Source organism: Patagioenas fasciata, assembly GCF_037038585.1.
Source record: "Patagioenas fasciata isolate bPatFas1 chromosome 19 unlocalized genomic scaffold, bPatFas1.hap1 SUPER_19_unloc_1, whole genome shotgun sequence".
Classification (NCBI taxonomy): domain Eukaryota; kingdom Metazoa; phylum Chordata; class Aves; order Columbiformes; family Columbidae; genus Patagioenas; species Patagioenas fasciata.
In genome coordinates, this window is record NW_027288507.1 from 475,199 (window position 1) to 494,629 (window position 19,431).

General features: G+C 53.2%; 1 protein-coding gene across 1 annotated transcript; it reads left to right on the forward strand.

The window, feature by feature from the left end:
• The first annotated feature begins 991 nt into the window (after positions 1–991).
• Positions 992–9,346, forward strand: LOC139826647 (ribosome maturation protein SBDS-like). The gene is made up of 4 exons (XM_071802998.1): positions 992–1,240; positions 1,796–1,960; positions 4,870–6,340; positions 9,244–9,346. Exons 1-3 carry the CDS (start codon positions 1,100–1,102, stop codon positions 4,966–4,968), a joined length of 405 nt encoding a protein of 134 aa, XP_071659099.1. The 5' UTR covers positions 992–1,099; the 3' UTR covers positions 4,969–6,340; positions 9,244–9,346.
• Positions 9,347–19,431: the final 10,085 nt, after the last annotated feature.

Below are 19,431 nucleotides of genomic sequence, written 5' to 3' on the forward strand. Positions count from 1 at the left end.
CCTTGCTAAAAACTCATGTTCTTTTTTATATTGTTGACTTCACAAATTTTCTAACCGTGCCCTAATCTCTTAGAGAAAGATTTTGATGAGGTCCTGCAGACACACAGAGTGTTTGTCAACATTTTCAAAGGCCAGGTGGCAAAGAAAGATGATCTTGTTAAAGCATTTGTGACGGATGACCAAACAGAAATCTGTAAGATGGTAGGTTTCAACCACTTCGCGGTTAGCAGCTTTATAAAAGCTTGGAGAAGACTTTCCCCTCCAGGGCTGGTGACTCCAGCACTGCCCTGGGCAGCCTGTTCCAATGCCCCACAGCCCTTTGGGGAAGAAATTGTTCCAAGATCCAACCTCAGCCTCCCCTGGGGCAACTTGAGGCCGTTTCCTCTGCTCCTGGCGCTTGTTCCTGGGGAGCAGAGCCCGACCCCCCTGGCTCCAAGCTCCTTTCAGGCAGTTCAGAGATCAGAAGGTCTCCCCTCAGCTCCTGTTCTCCAGCTGAACCCCCCAGGTCCCTCAGCTGCTCCCATCACACTTGTGCTCCAAGTCTTGAATATTTGATATGTATTTAGCTGAAAAGAGTTCTGAATACTCTGTAGAATATACAGCTTTTATACACTGATGTCTGTGGACACAGAAAAAAAAAGAATTACCAGTGCTGAAGAGTTTCTCACCTAAGGTATATTTTTAAGGCTGCAGGGGATGCAAAGGGGACAGTTGCTCACTTGGGGAAGTCCAATGAAATGTTAAGAACAGATCTAATTTCTTAGTCCTTCTTGGTAGGATATGAACTGTGGGCTTGTTGTGAATTCAAGGAAATCTGCGCATCTTTTTTTGTAGTTTTTCTGTGGTGAGTTTTTTCTTTGAAATCTCTCCGTGCTGTCATAATGACATACATTATTAATACTGTTATTTTTTTATCCACTTCACATCTGACCAAACCATTCAAGCAATTGTTAAATTTAACAGAGTTACTAGATTTTTCACTCTGTAGTCAAACCCATGACATTTATTAACTGGGTTTTTTTAGTTATTTACTGTCCAGATTTTAACAGAAGGAGAGCTGCAGGTATCGGACAAAGAACGGCACACACAGCTGGAGTAGATGTTTAGAGACATCGCGACCATTGTCGCTGACAAATGCGTGAATCCCAAAACAAAGAGGCCGTACACAGTGATCGTCATAGAAAGAGCCGTGAAGGACATTCACTACTCCGTCAAACCAAACAAGAGCACGAAGCAGCAGGTCTGTTTTCTTGCAAAATCGGTTTCAGGTCAGAGGTGGTGGCTTCAAGTGTAATTTCTCTGTTTGCAGCCACAGAGGGATCAGCAAAGCCCTGGGGGCTGAATTCTGCAGAGTGATTCTTCATCCAGCCGGTGGTTGAATGCTGGATGCAAACAGCTGCTGAAACTCGTGCAGTTTGTTTTCTAACAATTCAGGGAAGGGAGAAAGAAAGAAAGAAACTAATTAAAGCAGCAACAGTGATACGCCTGGAACAGAAAGAAAAGTTTTGTCCTTTAGTTTGATTGAGGTAATAGATTGGGCCTTGCATCTGAGCCACATGTTGGTTTGCAGTATAAGTGCTATTTAAGATTTCAGACGGGTTTTTTAAGTGTTGGAGGGATCACGAATAACAAGAACTCTGCCTTTCCTTGTTAATCTACCAAAGCAGCGTTCGAGCAAACTCCCTGCAGCGCTGACAAAAGTGTCAGAAGCTGATGCGAAGGATTTGAGGTTTTGGTCTGTGTGATGGTTTTCAAGCAGGTGTGTAAATGCTCTTTGTTTTTAACACCTTTGTAGGCACTGGAAGTGATCAGACAGTTAAAGGAGACCATGCAAATCAAACGTGCTCACATGAGGCTGCGATTTATTCTTCCAGCAAGGGAGGGGAAGAAACTGAAAGAGAAGCTCAAGGTGCTGATTAAAGTGATTGAGAATGAAGATTTCCACCAACAGTTAGAAATTGTAAGCGATAAAGCCTGGCAACTGTGTGGGAGTGTTATTTTTCTCTGCTAAAGTGGCTGAAGCATTTCAAAGGGTTTCCCCAGCTGTGCTTGGCAGAGAGCTAAAGCCAGATGCCTTTCTCTGATGTCTGCATCACCCAAGACACTTCACTTTTGGTTTTCCACCAAGCTGAGTGGTGCAGTCGATGCACTGGAGGGAAGGGGTGACATCCAGAGGGACCTGGACAGGCTGGGGGGTCCATGTGAATCTTGTGAAATTCATCCAGGCCAAGTGCGAGGTCCTGCACCTGGGTCAGGGCAATACCCAGTACCAGCACAGACTGGGGGAGGGAGGGAGGGTCAGACGGATGGGCAGCAACCCTGTGGAGAAGGGCTGGTGGGTAACAAAAGGGCCATAAGCTGGCAGTGTGCTCTTGCAGCCCAGAAAGCCAAGTGTGTCCTGGGCCACATCACCAGCAGGTGGAGGGAGGGGATGCTTCCCCCTCTGCTCTGCTCTCCTGGGGCCCCCCAGAGAACTGAGTCCAGCTCTGGGGTCCCCAGCGCAAGACAGACATGGACCCCAGGGGGTCTGTCCCTCTGTCACCAGTGCTGCCTCAGGCCCTCCAGCATTTTAGAACGATGCTAAAACCCAACCTGTGGCTGGCAATGCCAACCCAGGCGATGTGATGGTGAGTTTTGACCCACACTTATATTAACCCTCCTAAAACCAACATGGAAATGGCAGATGTTTGTGCCTCCTTGTGTGGAAGCAGCTCTGGCTGCCTCCTCCCACATCCCACCCTTGCAGCTCCAGGACAGACCCCACACTGGTGGCCCTGCCTGCATCTCCCGTCCCAGAACAGCCAAAGGAGCTGCTTGTTTTGGCCTCCAGCTGGCTGATTTAGCCTGGTTCCCTTTCTCCATGAGCGATAAAACCCGGTGCTGAGGCTCCGGTGTCAGTCCCAGCCTGTGCCTATCCTTCGTTGTGTGTCATTTCATGTGATTTTGATCACATCCTTGAAAACAAAAACAAACCTCCAACGCACTCAACCTCAGCCCTCCCAGGGCAGAGATATTTCCGCGTGGTGAACGCTCCCGTGCAAATTCTCCCGTGTCCTATTTTAGGTTTCTCACCGGCAGCGGCTGCAGACAACTGCGCTGGAGCTCCTGTCAAGCCTTTGGCAGTGGTTGTTGTGGAAGGAATAAGGGTCTCTCAGGGCAGAAGAGGAAATCTCTCCTTTCCTTCCCTGGGCTGTGTCACCCCCCCCCACCTGCCACCTAATGAAACCCCAATGGCATCAGCCCTTTCCCTCCCCTGCATTTCTTAATTTATTCCTTACATTATTAATTTTCCTATATTGGAGGGCACCGTGCAACCTTTCTTTTTCCAGTGTTTGGGAATGTGTGTGCTCCCCTGCGCACTGGTGGCGTCACCATCATTGGAGGGGTTGGACAGATGCAGAGATGAGGTTCTCAGGGACATGGGTTAGTGCTAGGGGTGGGTTATGGTTGGATTCCATGATCTTGAGGGTCTCTTCCAGCCAAAATAATTCAATGATTTTATGACCTCCATCATGGGGACGCCCCGACATGGGCTCTACTGCCCCATGGCCCCCATGGGGTGGGGACAGTGCCCTACTGTGCCCCATGCAGCTCCCCTGCCCAGTGCAGGCAGGCTGTCCCAGGCAGGGCTGTCCTGTGTGGCTCAGGGGTCACTTTGGCAGAGGGATGCTCCTGACCCTGCTGCTGCCTTCCTGGTTGGTTGTATTTTGGTGTTTTCTTACTCTAGAAACCCAGGCATTGCCTCTGGTGTCTTCCCACTCGCTCCTGTACCTTTTTGCCACTTGTCACATCCATTTCCACGGCCGCCTCTCCCGGGCCAGGCTAAGACAGCGGCAGTCAGTCCGATTGCACCCAGTGTTGTCTCCCGGGCAGGAGCTCGCTGGTGGGGTGACGTCTTCTCCTCGCCTCGCAGACATGGTGAGGAGTTGGGATGCGGTGTCTGAACACATTCAGGGAATGCTCATGATAAAGCAGTTGGCCTTTATCTTCTGCTCACAACTTAACAGTTTCAGGAGACCTGAAATTCCTGTGTTGCTGCGTGTCGTTGCTCTTCCCCTCCTTTCAAGGCAGCTAAAGCATCTCAGTGTTCCCTTGCATCTGGCAAACAGGCCACAGACCGGATTCTCCAAAAACTGAGATGGAAAAATGGAGTCCAGCTTTGTCAGAGAGAAGTCTTCAACACGTTTTGTGGCTTCTCTGTTGGCCAGAGTGCAAAGACCAGACCAAGAGCCTGAAACAACTGGCACCAGGGGAGGTTTTAGGTGGGATATAGGGGACAATTTCTTCCTGAAAAGGGCTGTCGGGCATTGGAACAGGCTGCCCATGGCAGTGGTGGAGTCACCATCCCTGTATGTCCCTTGGGACAGCCGTGTCATAGAATCACAGACTCATTTTGGTTGGGAAAGACCCTCAAGATCATTGAGTCCAACCGTTAACCCAGCCCTGGCACTAACCCACGTCCCTGAGAACCTCATCTCCGTCTGTCCAACCCTCCAGGGATGGTGACCCCACCACTGCCCTGGGCAGCCTGTTCCAATGCCTGACAGCCCTTTGGGGAAGAAATTGTTCCCCAGATCCAACCTCAACTTCCCCCGGCGCAACTTGAGGCCATTTCTGTTTGTCTTATCGCTTGTTACGCTTAGGGTGGTGAGAGCCTGGCCCAGGTTGGCCAGAGAGGTGGTGGATGCCCCGTCCCTGGAGACATCCCAGGCCAGGCTGGACGGGGCTCTGAGCAACCTGAGCTGGTGACAATGTCCCTACTCAGGGCAGGGGGTGTGGTGGGTTGCAACTTGGGCAGCTTTTGCAACGGATTTGTGGTGTCTCTGCACCCCTGTGCAGTTGTATGGATGTGACTGTGCTTGGCTGCAGGATGCTGGAGGAGGAGCTGAGGGCAAAACTGCAGTCCGAAGAGGCCCGGCGAGACCGGTCGCGAGCCCAGCTGCTGAAGAACGAGGAGCTTCTCCTTGAATTTGAAAACAGAATCGACCGCCTCCTCTTCCATCTGCACGGCATCACCGTGCCTGGCCAGGTATTCACCCAGCGCTGGGTGGCGCAGTGACGCAGCGCGGTGACACTTGGCGCAGCCACCGTCACCCCAGGTGGCTCATTTTGCCCACCAAGGTGGTTCTCTCCGTCTCCAGGATGACTCTCTCCTGTCCCGGGGGGTGGAGGAGAAGCTCCAGTACCTGGGCCAGAAGCTGCAGTACCTGGCACAGCGGGCGGCCCACCTGCCCCCTGAGTGCAAGATCCTGGATAAGAGCAACGAGATACGTGGGATGTCCATCCCTGCTGGGGTCTTCGGGGACCCGCAGCAGGCTCCTCCTGATGGCCCGTCCCAAGTGTCCCCCAGGGGGACATCAAGGGCACCTCTTGGGTTGTAACACCCACCTCCCCTTCAGCAATTAACCCAGGGTGTCTTTCACAGATTTTTGTGAAGGCCAGGGATTTTCTGGAGAAAAAAATGTCGAGTGATCCTCAGAACGTGGTGGTTTCCTTTGAGGAGAGAGACAGCAGCGATGACGGTAGGAGAGCTTAGCGGGGACGTGTCCCACGGCGACTGTCCCTGCCCCTGCCTGTTGGGATTTGTGACCATCCTCGCCTGTCTCTCCCTGTCCCAGCAGAGCCCAGCCCATGAGTTCTCTCCAGACCTTGGGGCTGTCTCCAAGGCTTTGAGCATGGGTGGTGCTTTTAGGTGGGGATGTGGGAGCATGAAGGCAGCTGGCGGGGTGGTGAGCATCGAACCACAGAAGGAACAAGAAAAGATGCTGTGGGGCAAGGAGGGAGAGCCTTGTCTTCGAAATCACCTGGTTGTGAAGAACAACCAGTGCTGGGGTCTGTCTGTGGCCTCTTCCTATTGGATGCTCTTGGAGGAGCCACTGAGTTTCTGAGCTTGCCACCTGTTTTGAATGAAGCTGGAGCTGCGTCCAGCACCGCGTGGCTCCAGACCTTTCTGGGAAGCCCCAGCAGCTGGGGATGGGCCACAGCAGCGGCACTGCCAGGCCCTGCAGGTCAGCCTGGGATGCTGGGCAGGAAGAGCCAGGGCTTGGCAGGAAAGCTCCCTGTGATGTCACCAGCCCCCCAAAGCGTGCTGGCTCTCCCTGGTGACATGGGCACAGCAGAAGTGGCCCTGCAGACCCTCCCCGGCCCGTTTCTCTCTGTTCCCTCCTCCAGAATCCTCTAAATCTGATGACGAAGATGACGAGCACGTCCCCACCCGGGAAGACATCAAGAGGGAGGGGCAGCTGCTGATCCAAAGCAAGAAGACAGCCAGCGTGTCACGGAATGCACCCTGAGATTAGTTTAAGGGACAAGAGGGTCCAAAACAACTTTTATTAAACCGGTGAGAAACAGGGTTTTAGCCCTCCAAAAGTGACTTAAATATAGGTTCGGGTATCAGTTGAGGAAAATTATGAAGGGGCAGCAACTAGTACAACAGGAGGTCCACAGTGTGCATGCACGTGGCTTCACCCAAAACAATGCCGGAACCGCCCCTGAGGCCCAGAGGAGTACACGCTTGCCTGAACACGGTGCGGGATTATTCTTAAAGGGATATAGGTACTCGTAGTGAGTACGGAAAGTGTACGCTCGCGATTCCGCGAGGGTAAATTTATAATACACTCGCAATCCTGCGAGGGTTAATTTACTTACACGTGCAAATGTGCACGGAATACTACACGTGCTTATATGGAAGCACGGGAGGAAAATACACTCGCGATTATGCGAGGAAATAATTTTATACGTGTGCAAATGTGCACAGAAGGTTACTCGTGCATATGTGCACGGAAAGTATAAATACACTCGCGCTTATGCGAGCAAATAATTTTATACATGCTTATATTAAGCACGGGAAGTTACAGGTGCAAATGTGCACGGAAAGTATAAATATACTCGCAATCCTGCGAGCCGTTTTACTCACACCCGTGGCGGCAAGGCAAGCGGAGTCTCCATCCCGGGGAGGAGGGCTCTCGGCGGCAGCATCTCGCCCGTGCTCCGAGAGACCCGCGACAATGGGCGGAGTCTCGACGAGAGTCCCGTTTTTTATAGGCTGATCAGACCTGACTCTAGGCATTCTAGAAGCTTCTCTGCACCCCCACACCGGTTGTGGGGTGCCCCTGAAGCCTCCAAACATCCCCCACACTGGCCGCGGGCACCCAGCGGCTCACTGGCGCCTCGGCACTCCCGTCTCCTAATGACCCTGAGCCCTTCTCTCTGTCACCCTCTTCCCGAATGTTCTGCAGGGTATGCTAAATTAGGCTTTTAGACATATCTGTGGAACAGGTTTTTTTCTACAAAGACTACATACAGGTTGCATTGTTTAATGGCAGCATGTACTAATATTATATGCTCAGGTTTCACAGCCACTGATAACATATCCATTTAGGCCAGTTTGATTAACAAATATATCGTTAAGTCTATTACAGTCTCTAACCCCAGGAAAAATACACCCACGTGTTTAGTGAGAAATTATATTACGGATATACGCTTGCCTGAATCTGGCAAGGAATTATTCAAGAAAATCCACGGGTTTATAATGAGGAAAACACCCGCCCAAGCGGCGAGGAATTGTTTAATACACTCGCTGATCTGGTGAGGAAATAGCTCAGTTCTACCTAGTAAGTTATCGCTCACCCCAGCGAGGCGACGAGGCTGACCCAATCCCGGGAGGCTACTTTAGGTGGCGATCCTGCCTAAGGGGAGGCTTCAGGCAGACAGACCCGCAGCTCCGAGAAGACCACAAACGGCCATTCAACGGGACCCCGTTTATATCCGTGTCAGATCTGACTGTGGGCGGTCTAGAAGCTTCACGTCTTCTCTGCACGCCCCTACTGTGGCAGGGCAGCCGCGCTCCCCGCTGCAGACACGTTGGGTGAGAGAGGCAGGAAGAAGCGGGGAAGGGTAGAAGAAAGCCCATCGGCGCTTGCAGCCCGGTGTCCCCATGTGGGGACATGGCAGGGGCGGCCTGGGGAAACCCCTCCCGCTCGGGAGACAGTGGGGTGGGGGCAGCTCCCAGAAACCCCTGCCCACTGCAGAGCCCCTGGCAGGGCCTGGGGGGCAGGTGTGTGCAGCCCCTCTGTGACACGGTCCGAGGTCACAGTGGGACAGCCAGACGTCACAGTGGTGACAGTCCCCCTTTCCCTGTCGTGACCAGCATCTGCCCCACTCACCCCGGTGAGGCCGAGTCGACTCCAAGTGCTGAGAGCTGCTCTCGCCACCGCTCTGCTCTGGAGTAGCTGCTCTGCAGTGAGGAGGAGAAGGCGGAGAGAGGGAGCACGACAGCACCAAGGAGTGTGAAAGGTGGAGAAGGAGAAGGAGGAGGAGGAGGAGAAGGAGAAGGAGAAGGAGGAGGAGGAGGAGAAGGAGAAGGAGGAGGAGGAGGAGAAGAGAAAAAGAAGGAGGAGGAGGAGGAGGAGAAGGAGGAGGAGGAGAAGGAGGAGGACAAGGAGAAGCAGTAAAGCCATTGTCCAGCCACTTGCTGCAGTTGTTGACTTGAAGCAGCAGTGGAACTAAGATGGCAAGACAGCTCTTCTTGCAGCCTCACCTGAGCCCAACTATTGAGAAGCTCGAGCGTTATGGTAAGGCCTTCAGGCCCAATTTCACATGTGTGTCTGGGTCAAGGACATCTCTGAAATCAGGATGGAAACCCAAGGACTGTGGGGGGTGGTTGCTCAGGAGTGGTGACTGCAAGGAGGGACCTGCTTGACCATCCCAAAGGGCTGAGGGGCTGATGTGGCAGCCAGGGCTCCTGGTTCCCTTCCTGACGTGGCCCCTGCCTTCCTGGGGCAGCCCAGGCAGAAACCCCTGACCCCAAAGGGCTGCCCTTGCCTGGCGCTGGGCATTGCCCACGCTGAGCTCATGTCTGAATGGAAGAGCTGAAGGTGCTCGTGGGCCACGTGGGCTCTGTGTGTTCAGAGATGTGACCCGGCAAAACTGGCCCCTGCTGGGGAGACACCAGGGCCTGCCCTGAGCCTCCGAGAGCCGCGTGGAGCACAGCCCCGTGCCCCCGCGGGCATGGCAAAGCACTGCCGGCTTCCCGTGGGAGTGGGTCACACCCTGGAGAGCTGCACCTGCAAGGAAAGGAGCCCCTTGGAGGCAGCATGAGGTGTCCTTTGGTTCTTGCCGGGCTGGAGAGAGACCACCTGAAATGCCTGAGTGAAAGATGCATCGCTCCTTGGACAGGAGTGGGCCGAATGGTCTTGAGCTTGCTGCCTCAGAGCATGACAGGTCTTTCCCTTGTTTTTCCAGAGTTCGCTAAGATTTGGGCCAGCACATCGTATCACCTCAGCCTGCAGCTGGCTCTCCACCAGGTGGGCCTTACCTCCTTCTCCCCTCACACCCTGATGAACGCTGATCAAGTCCTGACAGCCCTTTGCCATGGGGTGCAGCTGTTCTTCCCCTGCGTTGAAAGCGGGAGCAACGCCCCAGCACGACACTGCAATGCACACAGTGACATGGACACCTTCTCTGTCCATTCAGATGTACAAGAAGGTCCCCCCGTCAGAGTTGCATGTGAAAACCTGGAAGCCTGGGACACATCTGGATTTATTCCAAGCGTGGGAACCCCCTGCCTTCTATCTGATTGAGCCAGAGGGTGTTTGTCAGCTTTCCCTCACCTATTTGGTTCTTCGTAGCTGAAGGGGGGTGAGAGGGAAAAGCGCAGCCCCTGTTTGTGTTCTCCCAAGGAGCCCATCTTGCTCCTTTGTGCCTCAGGCCAGGGCAGGGCACTAAACGCCATCAGCCTCCTCTGACAAGTCACCCGTCTGCCCCTCCAAGACTTCTTCCCATCCGCCATCTCCTCTGTTCCAGGCTGTCCGCATTCCCGGAATCGGGACTTTTGCGGTTGTCAGAAAGCGAGTAGCCCTCAGCGAGCAGGATCTGGTGATCGTGGAGAGACCCGTGTTTCGACCTGAAAAGGCTGTTGTGCAGGACCATGAGCTCCGCTATGGTTGCAAAGACTTCCCTGGTAAGCAGCGTGAAAGCGGCGCTGGCCCTTGAGCAGGGTGGGGAGGGGTGCTCTGCTCCCCAGAGGTGACTGAGGGGAGTACCAGCCACCCACCGCGGTCCTGCCAAGAGCTTCACTCGACAAAACCAGCCGGCTGTGAAAGGACCCTGCCTAGCTGTTTGTTTTAAAGAATCACCAGCGGACAATACAGCTAAGAGCGCGCTCTCTTTGTCCTGCTTCAACAACAGGTTCCCTCACAGCTTCCTTGGTGTGGTGTCTTCTGGTTCCGTGATGCTTCAACTCTTGCTCCCCCTTTCCGCTGCACTAGACCTCCTCCAGGCAAATGCCGGGGCTCTTCCCAGCTCCCTCAGCCTCCTTGCACGGGGGAAAAGCAGGGGAAACCCAGGGGGGTAAGATGGTTCCTTCCAAAAGCCAGTGACGGCGACACCTGCGCCTTCTAGTCACTACTGCCTTTGGGGCAGCTGTTGTGGGACCCTGGGGAGCACCCAGAGCTTGGGGCTGTGTTTGGGGTGCGTTTCTCTCTAAAGACAAAGACAGCACCGAGTGTGGGCTGGCACCCTCCAGCTTGCCCTGGGACCTGGTGCCTATCTCCCCACTTTGTCCCGCAGTCACTCTTCTTCCCACCAAGTGCCTAAGACTCTTTGTTTCCCTTTCTGTATCAGAGAAACCACAGCTGTCTGCTCCGCACCTCACTGTCCACTTTAAGAGGAAAGGACAAGCCGAGCGTCTCCTCAGAGGCGCTGGCCCAGCCAGACAGCCCAGTACCAAAGTGTTGCCCGAGGGCCTGGAGGCTGCAGACCTTTGATTGTAGCCTGCCCAGCAGGTCTGCAAGCTCATGTGTTCCTCTTCTCTTGTCTTTCAGGCCATCAAGATTTCGAACAACTGCCGTATGCTGAGATAGCCTCAGAGAACGCTGTCTCTGAGGGCACCGTGCAGCTCTACATGGAAAGGACCACGCACCTTTTCCATGCCTGCCTAGAGAACAGGAAGAACGTTGCCATCATCTGGAGGGACGTGGGCATGCTGATTGCCGAGGGAAAAGAGATAAAAAAGAGATTTTACTTACACTTTTTGGAAAGGCTGAATGGCACTGGCAAGATGCTGCAAGCTCTTCTCGAGGTAGGATTTTCACTTTCCCAGCCCCACTCCTGCTGCTTCTGAAATGCTTTCTGGGGGCTGCTTTCCCCTGGCCGACCATGCCTTGTTCAGTCACCTGGGCTCCTGGAGCTCTAGAGCACAGCAGGCTCTCTGCAGAGCACCTCCCTGGCGTGCAATGGCCTGGCTTTGCAAGAGCCACCCCCAGAGGAGCTGCACTTTGCGAGAAAAGGCCGGCGTTGATGGCGGGGAGCGCTGCGTGCCCCACTCTGGGGGCCGGGAGCAGAGGCACAGGCAGAGCAAGGCTTGCTGAGCCCAGAGCCCTTGGGCGGCTCTGGCTCTTTGCTGGCGCTGGGCTGAGGCGGAGCGAGCAGCCGGCCCTTCCCAGTGTCCGCTCCTCCCGTCATCCGTCTCTGTCCTCGTTGCAGATGCCGGAGATGAGGGACTCAGTCATCTCACGCCATGACACCGCTGCTTCCCAGACCTCCTCTGGACGTGTTATCGTCCTGCCATGGTATGTTTGACTTCACTTGGAGGAACGTGGGACAGTGGCACGGCTTATGCATCTGTCCTACTGTGGAGCTAGAGACGCATTTAGGCAACATTTCCCACTACGTTTCTCCTGCTCCTTTTCTTTCCTCTGTGGGAGAGACTGCTCTTAGGTCCGGAAACGTTAATCTGCAAGGCTCTACAAGGAACTTGGAGGGCAAGATCAGAATTCGAAAGGGTGTTAGAAAATCAGAGCACTAGATAATATTCTGCTCTCCATGTGCACTGTGAGCAGGATCATTTCCCCAGAAGCAGCAAGGGGGTTTTGTGGGAGGACGGCCATTCTCACGGGAAGGATGGAAAAAAGCGGGCACAGGCTGACGGGGTCTCACCTAGCCCTCCCGGCACTGGAGTTTCTACTGCAGCCCTCCGGGTTGGGCTGCCTTGGGAAACAATGTGGTGTCCTTTCTTCAGCCTGGTACCTTCTTGCTCTTCCAGGTACCAACTTGAGACCGTGCCGAAAATGCCAGCGCTGATAGACCTGAAAGGATGTGTGAAGGGAAAAGGTGATGGCCTGTGGTGTGAACCTGCCCCAGCAGCAAATCTGTGTGCACGGGACCAATGCAGAAACCCCAGAGCCGGATTCCCTTGAGATAAATGATTCCCCTCCCCAGAATGGCTCCTGGACAGCACGAGTATCTCCCATGGAACCCCCCGTTTCAGCACACCGATGAGAGAAAGCCATGCAAACAGTCTTCCCCAGGGAATAACGGTGCACTGTAGGCATGGGGCGTTGGATGTTAAAACAGTGTCAGAAAAGGCCTAAGACCTCCCAGGAAACATGGCTTTCCCCCAAAGGGATGAAAAGGACCACCTTCCCCAGTGTTACCACAGCCCTGAGCAGACCCGCACGTCACTCTCCTTGGAACTGGCACACAAGTGGCACCCGGTTCCCAGAACAACACCGAGATGCTGTTCTGAAGAACCGTCTCCTTTCCCGTTTCTAGAGGATGCTGCCGAGAAGCGCCTCCTCCGTCGAGCAAGGCTTCCTCCAAATCGGTTACCTGCCCTGACTGTGAAGCCGGAGCAGGGTCAGAAAGCTGAGGGGAGTGAGCCTCGCGCCAGGTGAGACACTCGCATAAATGGGTGAGCGTGACCCCCTGCTCCGGCCTCTGTGGGAGCGAGACGTTTCTCCTGGAAACACCCCAAGTGCGCTTTTCCCATGTCCCACTAACTCATGGTTTCTTGCTCATGGCAGTGTCTTGTAGCTTCTTGGCAGACTCTGCTGGCACCACTATTTCTTTCTTCCCTTCCGATGTGCAGATCTCTTGAGTAACCAAGTGCAAAGGTTGATTCCAGGAGCAGAAGGTCATTTTGGCTTTCCCTTCAGGTTGAAATGAGCCTGGCCTTTCTGTTTGCTGAGAACAGAGTTCTGCAGTTAGTTACTGCAGAGGATTGCCCTGAGCAACCAGGAGCCTCTTCTACGCTGACGCCTGTCTTACGCAGAGCCCAGTGGCAGGATGGCCCTTCTCGTGGGGTCGTGTCCTCCTCCCTTTGACACTGTGTCCCCAGCGCCCAACCTGCCCGTACAGGGCATAGCGCTATCTCCGGGCACAGGACCCTGTTCCTCTGGTTGCTCCAGCAAGAGAGGGCCGAGACCTGGGCATCCTGGGTTGCAGGGGGGGCTGTTGGGCACATCCGAGGCTGACAGCTTGGGGTCTTCTCTGTGCCTGGGGACTTGATCACAAGGATGCGAGCAGAGCACGTTCTGCTGCAGAAGCAGGTGCGCCACCTGGAAGCACAGGATGCAGAACCAGCTCCTCCTGCGCTCCTGCCAACACGCCCTGTTGTGTCTTTGCAGGCAGCTACCGGTCATCCAGAGGAGCTGCTTGAAGGAAAAGGAGGAGAAAGGAAAGCTACCGCCTCTGGTTGCACCCAGAGAAGTGGACTTCATAGCCAGAGCCATTGAGAGGAGAGAAAAGGTACCCGACACCGGATGCTGCAGGAGCACATCGTACTGGACTGTAGAGCAGCGTTGCTCCACACGTGCCAGTGCTCACAAGATTCTTCACTGGGTGTTCACGGGACCACTGACCAGTTGCTTTGGTGTTTGCTTGAAGGGAGGCGGGTCACTGTCAGTTGAGAATACACTTGTCACTTCCAGTAGCCTGGAAACACCCCCAGAGCCCTCACTTGAGGCCGTTTCTGTCGGCCAGGTGACTGCAGGGCTTGTCTGGGCTCGCCAGCTGCCGGCTGGTTTGTAGCCCGGTGGTGGCTTATCTCCCTGGTCATTCCAGACGGGCTCCTCGGTGGAGCCTGCGGGAACCTGGGAGCAAACCAGCGTGGACAGCAAGGCAGAAGAGAAGGGAGGGGGGGAGGGAGGGAAGGAAGGAGGGAGGGAGGGAGGGAGGGAGGGAGGGAGGGAGGGAGGGAGGCAGGCAGGCAGGAAGGAAGGAAGGAAGGAAGGAAGGAAGGAAGGAAGGAAGGAAAACAGCTCAGCCGTGGCAGGGAAGGCTAATGCTGCCTGCTATTGCATTTTGTTTGTCCCCCAGAATAAATGGGAGAAGAAGGAGGAGCAGCTTCCACCGTATATCCAGAAATACCTGGAAGAACAGGAAGAGAAGGAAACAGAGCTGGCAGAGGCCGAGGCAGAAGAGGAGATGCCCAATGTGGAAGGAAATGGAGAAAAGCCAAAGGAGATGCAGAGGAGCCAGGTACTTGGGATTCCTGCAGAAAAAGAGCACTTTCTCCCGTGGGGCGGCTGAGACTGCAAAGTACCCTGGCACCCAAGCCGTCATAGCAGCCTTGCTGCAGCAGAACCGGGCGGGTGATGCTGCCCTTCCTGAGCAAGAAGGGGGACACAGAGTTGCAGTGAAACCCTGGTGACACTCAGAGGTCACCCCAGGGCCTGCTGAGCTCCTTCTCCCGGCTCTCCCCGTCCCGTGTGGTCCATTCAGAAGTGTTCTGGGGTCTGCGTGCTGGGAAGCAGCACCCTCCGGGTGCAGGGCTGTTGTATGAGAGTCTCCTCCTGTGCAGGAATCCAGCTCCCCCGAGTGCTCCTCAGACAGCTCCTCGAGCAGCGTGGAGTCAGACGAGTCCAGCTGTGACCTGCTGGAGATGAACATGGAGGGCTGGGAAGAGGCCGGAGAAGAGCCCCCCAGCGTCCCTGAGGACAACAGCGTCCCCCAGAAGCGGTACGAGATCTACTCCACGTCGGCCAGTGCCAGGAGACCGTCTCAGGCGCTGAGGCTCGCGAGAGACACGTCCAGCAAGAGCCTCCTCCGGCGTGACGAGCGCCAGTGCCGGCCAGCCAGGCTGCTGACACCAGCTCTCCCTTCTGTTCAGTAAAGCCCCACCTGCAAACCGCTGTGTCTGACACTGTGGGTGTTTCCTTGGTGGCTGTGGAAGCTGCGCTGGGCAGTGGCGCAGGGAAAGGCCACTGCAGGGAAGAGGGCTGGAGCCTCAGCCTCAGCCCTGCTCCAAGGGCAGCCCTCCCCAAGGCTCTGCTGTACCGGCTCGGCTGCGGCCCTGCTCTTTGTGCCCCTGCACCCCGCGTCCCTGGCACGGAGCCTGCCGCAGCTGCACATCCCGGACAGGAGCGGGAGGAGAAGGAGGAGGAGGAGGAAGAGGAGGAGGAGGAAGAGCCTGGGCACCCTGGGGAGCCGAGCTGCAGGGGAAAGCATCCGGGGGCTCGCCCAGCCAGGGCACTGCGGGGCGCCCAGAGCTGTGCAGGAACCACCGTGTGCCACAGGGACAATGGCACCCCAGGCAGGAGCCGTGCCTGGGGAGAGGAAAGCCATGGCGGGCAGCTGGGCTCTGCCAAAGCTCTGCTGGGGCTCCCGACCCTTTTGTTCCACAGCCCCTGGCAGGAAAGGCAGGCTGGAGCCGAGGTGGGATGGGGACACCTCCGAAAGCTCCTCTGCGGACCCCTGGGTTGGCATAAAGCGTGTCACAGGGGCCTGAGAGCGGCTGTGTGGCAGGAGGGAAGGAAGTTCGAAACTGCTGGCTGTTGGGCACCCTCACCCTGCCCGTGCTCTGTGGGGACTCCACGCAGCGGGTGTCAGCGATGCTGGCAGAGCCCAGGCAGGCTTAACCGCGCTACGAGAGATCGGGCCCATTTGTCAGACCTCTGTGGGATATTTTTTCCTGAAAAGCCCTGATTTTTGGGCATCCTGACTTTGCCTCCATAGGAGTAATTCCTACTGCCATTTACACTCTAAACAGCTGTGCCTTTCTCATGGCACCACGCGTGAGGTTGGCCAACGGTCAACAAGAATGGCTTGCCTCTTCTTAGGTGACTCTAAGCAGCTAAGGAATATATGGATATATATATGTATATATGAAGACTTATGTAGATAGGTGCCATGCAAACACCTGCCCCTGAGTTACCTACCTGCTTCCCCTCCTGCTCTAGTAGGCAGAAACGGGATTTCTTCCATATGATGCCAGTGACTTCAGACACCCACTTTGCTTTATCTTGACGTGCCGCACACAGGATCACCTTTCTTTGCACTGGAAGAGAGTCTGGATCACTGAGAGACAGAAACCTGCAGTCGTTGCTACTCTGTAAATCAGGTCTTTTGCAGTCTTCAAGATGGATATAAAATGTAGCGAGAAGTCACTTGCAGAAATCATAGTCCTGTTTCTCCTGTAGTGTTCCTGCGCTTGCCCAAGGCGGGGGCTGGAGAAAGCGTAGGACAAGCTGAGGCACCATATGGAAGTACAAGAAAGTACAACTTTCACCCTTTGGCAAACAAGATTTGAGCAAATCAGATTGCAGTCTGGGTAATTCAGTGAGAAGGGAAACTGTGCGTGAATTTGGGGGTGGGAGGGGCTGTTTCTGTGAATAAAATGTCACACAGATGTGTTTGACATTCAAGAAGTTAACAGCAATCACTATCCTAAAAAATATAAACACCCCTTCCTTCCCCAAAGCGTTAGAGGCCTTCAGACAATACACACAGACTCACGGAGATTCCTAGATCCAAATCAGTTCACATTCCAGCAACTTTTAAATACAACCTCATACAATATCAAGTTCCCATCCATCATAGCATTTCGGGTTTGTTTTGGTTTTGGTTTTGTGGGGGGTTTTTGTGGATTTTTTTTCCCCCCCAATCGGAATCAGAGTTTAACAATTTAAATTCTTTCCTGGTCTAAAAATTATTAGATAACAATAAGAGTAAATTAACTTAGAGTACCATACTTCATCCCATTTTTTCCAAAGTTCTGCAGAACAACATTAATTGCAATACAGCACTAAAACCCAGAATTCCACATTTAAGCCACATTCGAGTACAGTATCGTTTCAAGTTTCTTTTATCAGAATATTTCCCCAAAAGTTACTCTAATGCGTAAGGATGCATCCTAAGGGGGAGCAAGGTGGTATTTTAGCAGCGGAACCGGTTCCCATTTCGTAATTATCTCCCCAAACAAAATTCTTTTGGTACGAAATACATATATATATATATATGCCAACTAAAATACTGAGCTCAGATATGACAACCAAGTACCAAGTTCAAATATGCAGTTGGATCACAGTTACTTATTCAAGACAATATCTCCATTTTAGCACTGCACCTCAAAATTATTTTAGCATTGATCTCAAAATTATTTGATAACAATAAGAGTAATATTTCCCTTTGGGGTCTTCTGGCTTCTCACTGGGTCTTTTCACTGATATCACGTGTGCCTTTGTTTAGTTCAGCTGTAGACACTGTTTATGGTCCATAGCCTTCCGGGTACTGTTTGTGTGAATAAATCCTTTTCTTCTCAGCAAAGTGCCAAACAGGCCCCGTTCTGCAGACGTCTGTGATGCCTCCACGTTAGCCTTGCATTGTTATTTTTTTCCCCAGTCAGTTCCGTTCTTCCCAGCAAAGTGTGAACCAGACCTTATCTTGCAAGTCTTCAGTGTAGTTTGTAGGTGCTTTTGGTAAATATGAGCAGAACTTTACAGCTCCAGATTTTAGCAAAGATTAGTTACAAAGTTTTCTTTTACAGCAAAGATTTTAGCTTCCTAAGTAACATGAAGCAGCAAGTATATTAAAAATCATGCAACCTTATACTTCCAGATAATTCGTTATTTCTAGTATGCATTTGCTTAAGCTAAACGATTGCTATGAAACATAAATTGGGCTCATCCACTGAGCTGTGAGCAGTAAAACCATGGCCATACGGCTGGTTATTCAGCAGAGCGAGCTCAAAGTAGGCTCATCCAGGCTGTCATATTTATAAAATAAAGTTGTTGGCTCATAGTCAAATTGCAGACAGTGGGAAAGGTCTGCACAAGACCCCCTGCACCCACAACCCATTGGTGTTCAGCTGCTGTTCTGCTTCCCTGTGGGTCTCCTGGAAGGAGCTCTTGGCCTGGCTGCAGCCCAGGCCTTTCCCTCCTCTGGAGTCTGAACCAAACTGCCGCTGGGCTGGCTGGAGGGGGTCAAGTGCATCCACCACACCTGGGAACCTGTATCGTTCCTCCTCGTGCACCACAGCTGCCCCGGTCCCTTCCCTGGAGCCAGCCCCAGGATGGACTCCATCCACCCCAGCAGCCTGATCACCACGTGGTCCTCTTGGGAGTCACAGAATCAGAGTGGTTGGGCTGCAGGAGCTCTGCAGATCCCCAGCCCAGCCCTGCTCACACAGGGTCACAGAGCAGATCACACAGGTGGGTCCAGGCGGCTTTGGATGTCTCAGAGAAGGAGACTCCACACCCGCTCTGGGCAGCCTGGGCCAGGCTCTGGCACCTCCCAGCAAACAAGTTTCTGCTCATGTTCACATGGAGCCTCCTGTGTCACGGTTGAGACGGACAAATGGCATAGACCAAGTTCTCTGAGGATAAAAGCAGCAGATGCCATTTATTGCCACAAGTGCATTTTTATACAGTTTTACCAATTCAAGTGTCTCTTCACTATTGGTTACAAGTTACAGCAGTAACATCTCTTTGGCTATTTTTGCTGTCATCAATGTTACTCTTTTACTCCCTTCTCCCTCCCGGGTACATCCTTAACATCTCCGGATACTCCATCACTCCCATCTTTCTCATGGGTAGGCCTTCATATCTTCAAGGCTAATTTTTGTTCCCATGCCGTCCATCAGGGAATCCACAGACCCACCATAGTCCCACATAACTGTGCACAATATTCCTGCCCTTCCAAAAATAAGCAAAAAATCTCACTCAAAACCCCCCACACCACAAAGATTTTTATTAGAGAAGTCTCACGATCGTAAGCCCGTATTTTATTAGAGACTTGTCCCAGCTGCCCGCAGAATATTTCATTTTTAGTAGAGATGCAGCGCATCCCCCTCCCCACTCCCCTGGGTATTATTTTTATCAGCTTTTGCTTTATCCCCTCCTATAATGGTTGCTCTGTTCCTTGAGCAATGCTTAGTGCTGTGGAGTCTTGGAAGAAACTTTGAGGGAAAATGCAGCACAGGTATAAAGTATCATTGACTCCAGTGATGTAGTGATTGACGTGGATACCTGCTGGGGACCAAGAAGGTGGGGAGATGCTGGTGGTGGTGACCACGAAAGGAGAAGAAGAACAATGAACATGAAAACTCAAGAAATGAGACCTCCCTGAACCACAGGTGAGATCCCAGAGGAGGAGAGTTGAAGGGCAAAGGAGTTCAGGACAACTGGCAGTTTTTCAAACCCTATTCAGTGCAAACGGTGCCAATAATAAAGCGAAGATCGCAAGCGTAACAAGAAACCAATCTGGCAGAATCACAGGCTCTTCTGCACCCTTGTGATCCTCCAGCTGAAAATAAAAGGAAAAGCACAAGAAGACAGGGTCATAATCAGAAAGGTCAAGGCAGAAAATCAGATAAAACTAACAAAGGACATCCAAAAGGGCTAACAAGGAAGAGCCCAGACAGGAGTAGGGAGA

Coding starts and splice junctions, on each gene's coding strand:
- LOC139826647 (XM_071802998.1), top strand. CDS start 1,100: ATGTTTAGAGACATCGCGACCATTGTCGCTGACAAATGCGTGAATCCC. Junction 1,241..1,795: donor ACAAGAGCACGAAGCAGCAG/GTCTGTTTTCTT, acceptor ACACCTTTGTAG/GCACTGGAAGTGATCAGACA. Junction 1,961..4,869: donor TCCACCAACAGTTAGAAATT/GTAAGCGATAAA, acceptor GCTTGGCTGCAG/GATGCTGGAGGAGGAGCTGA.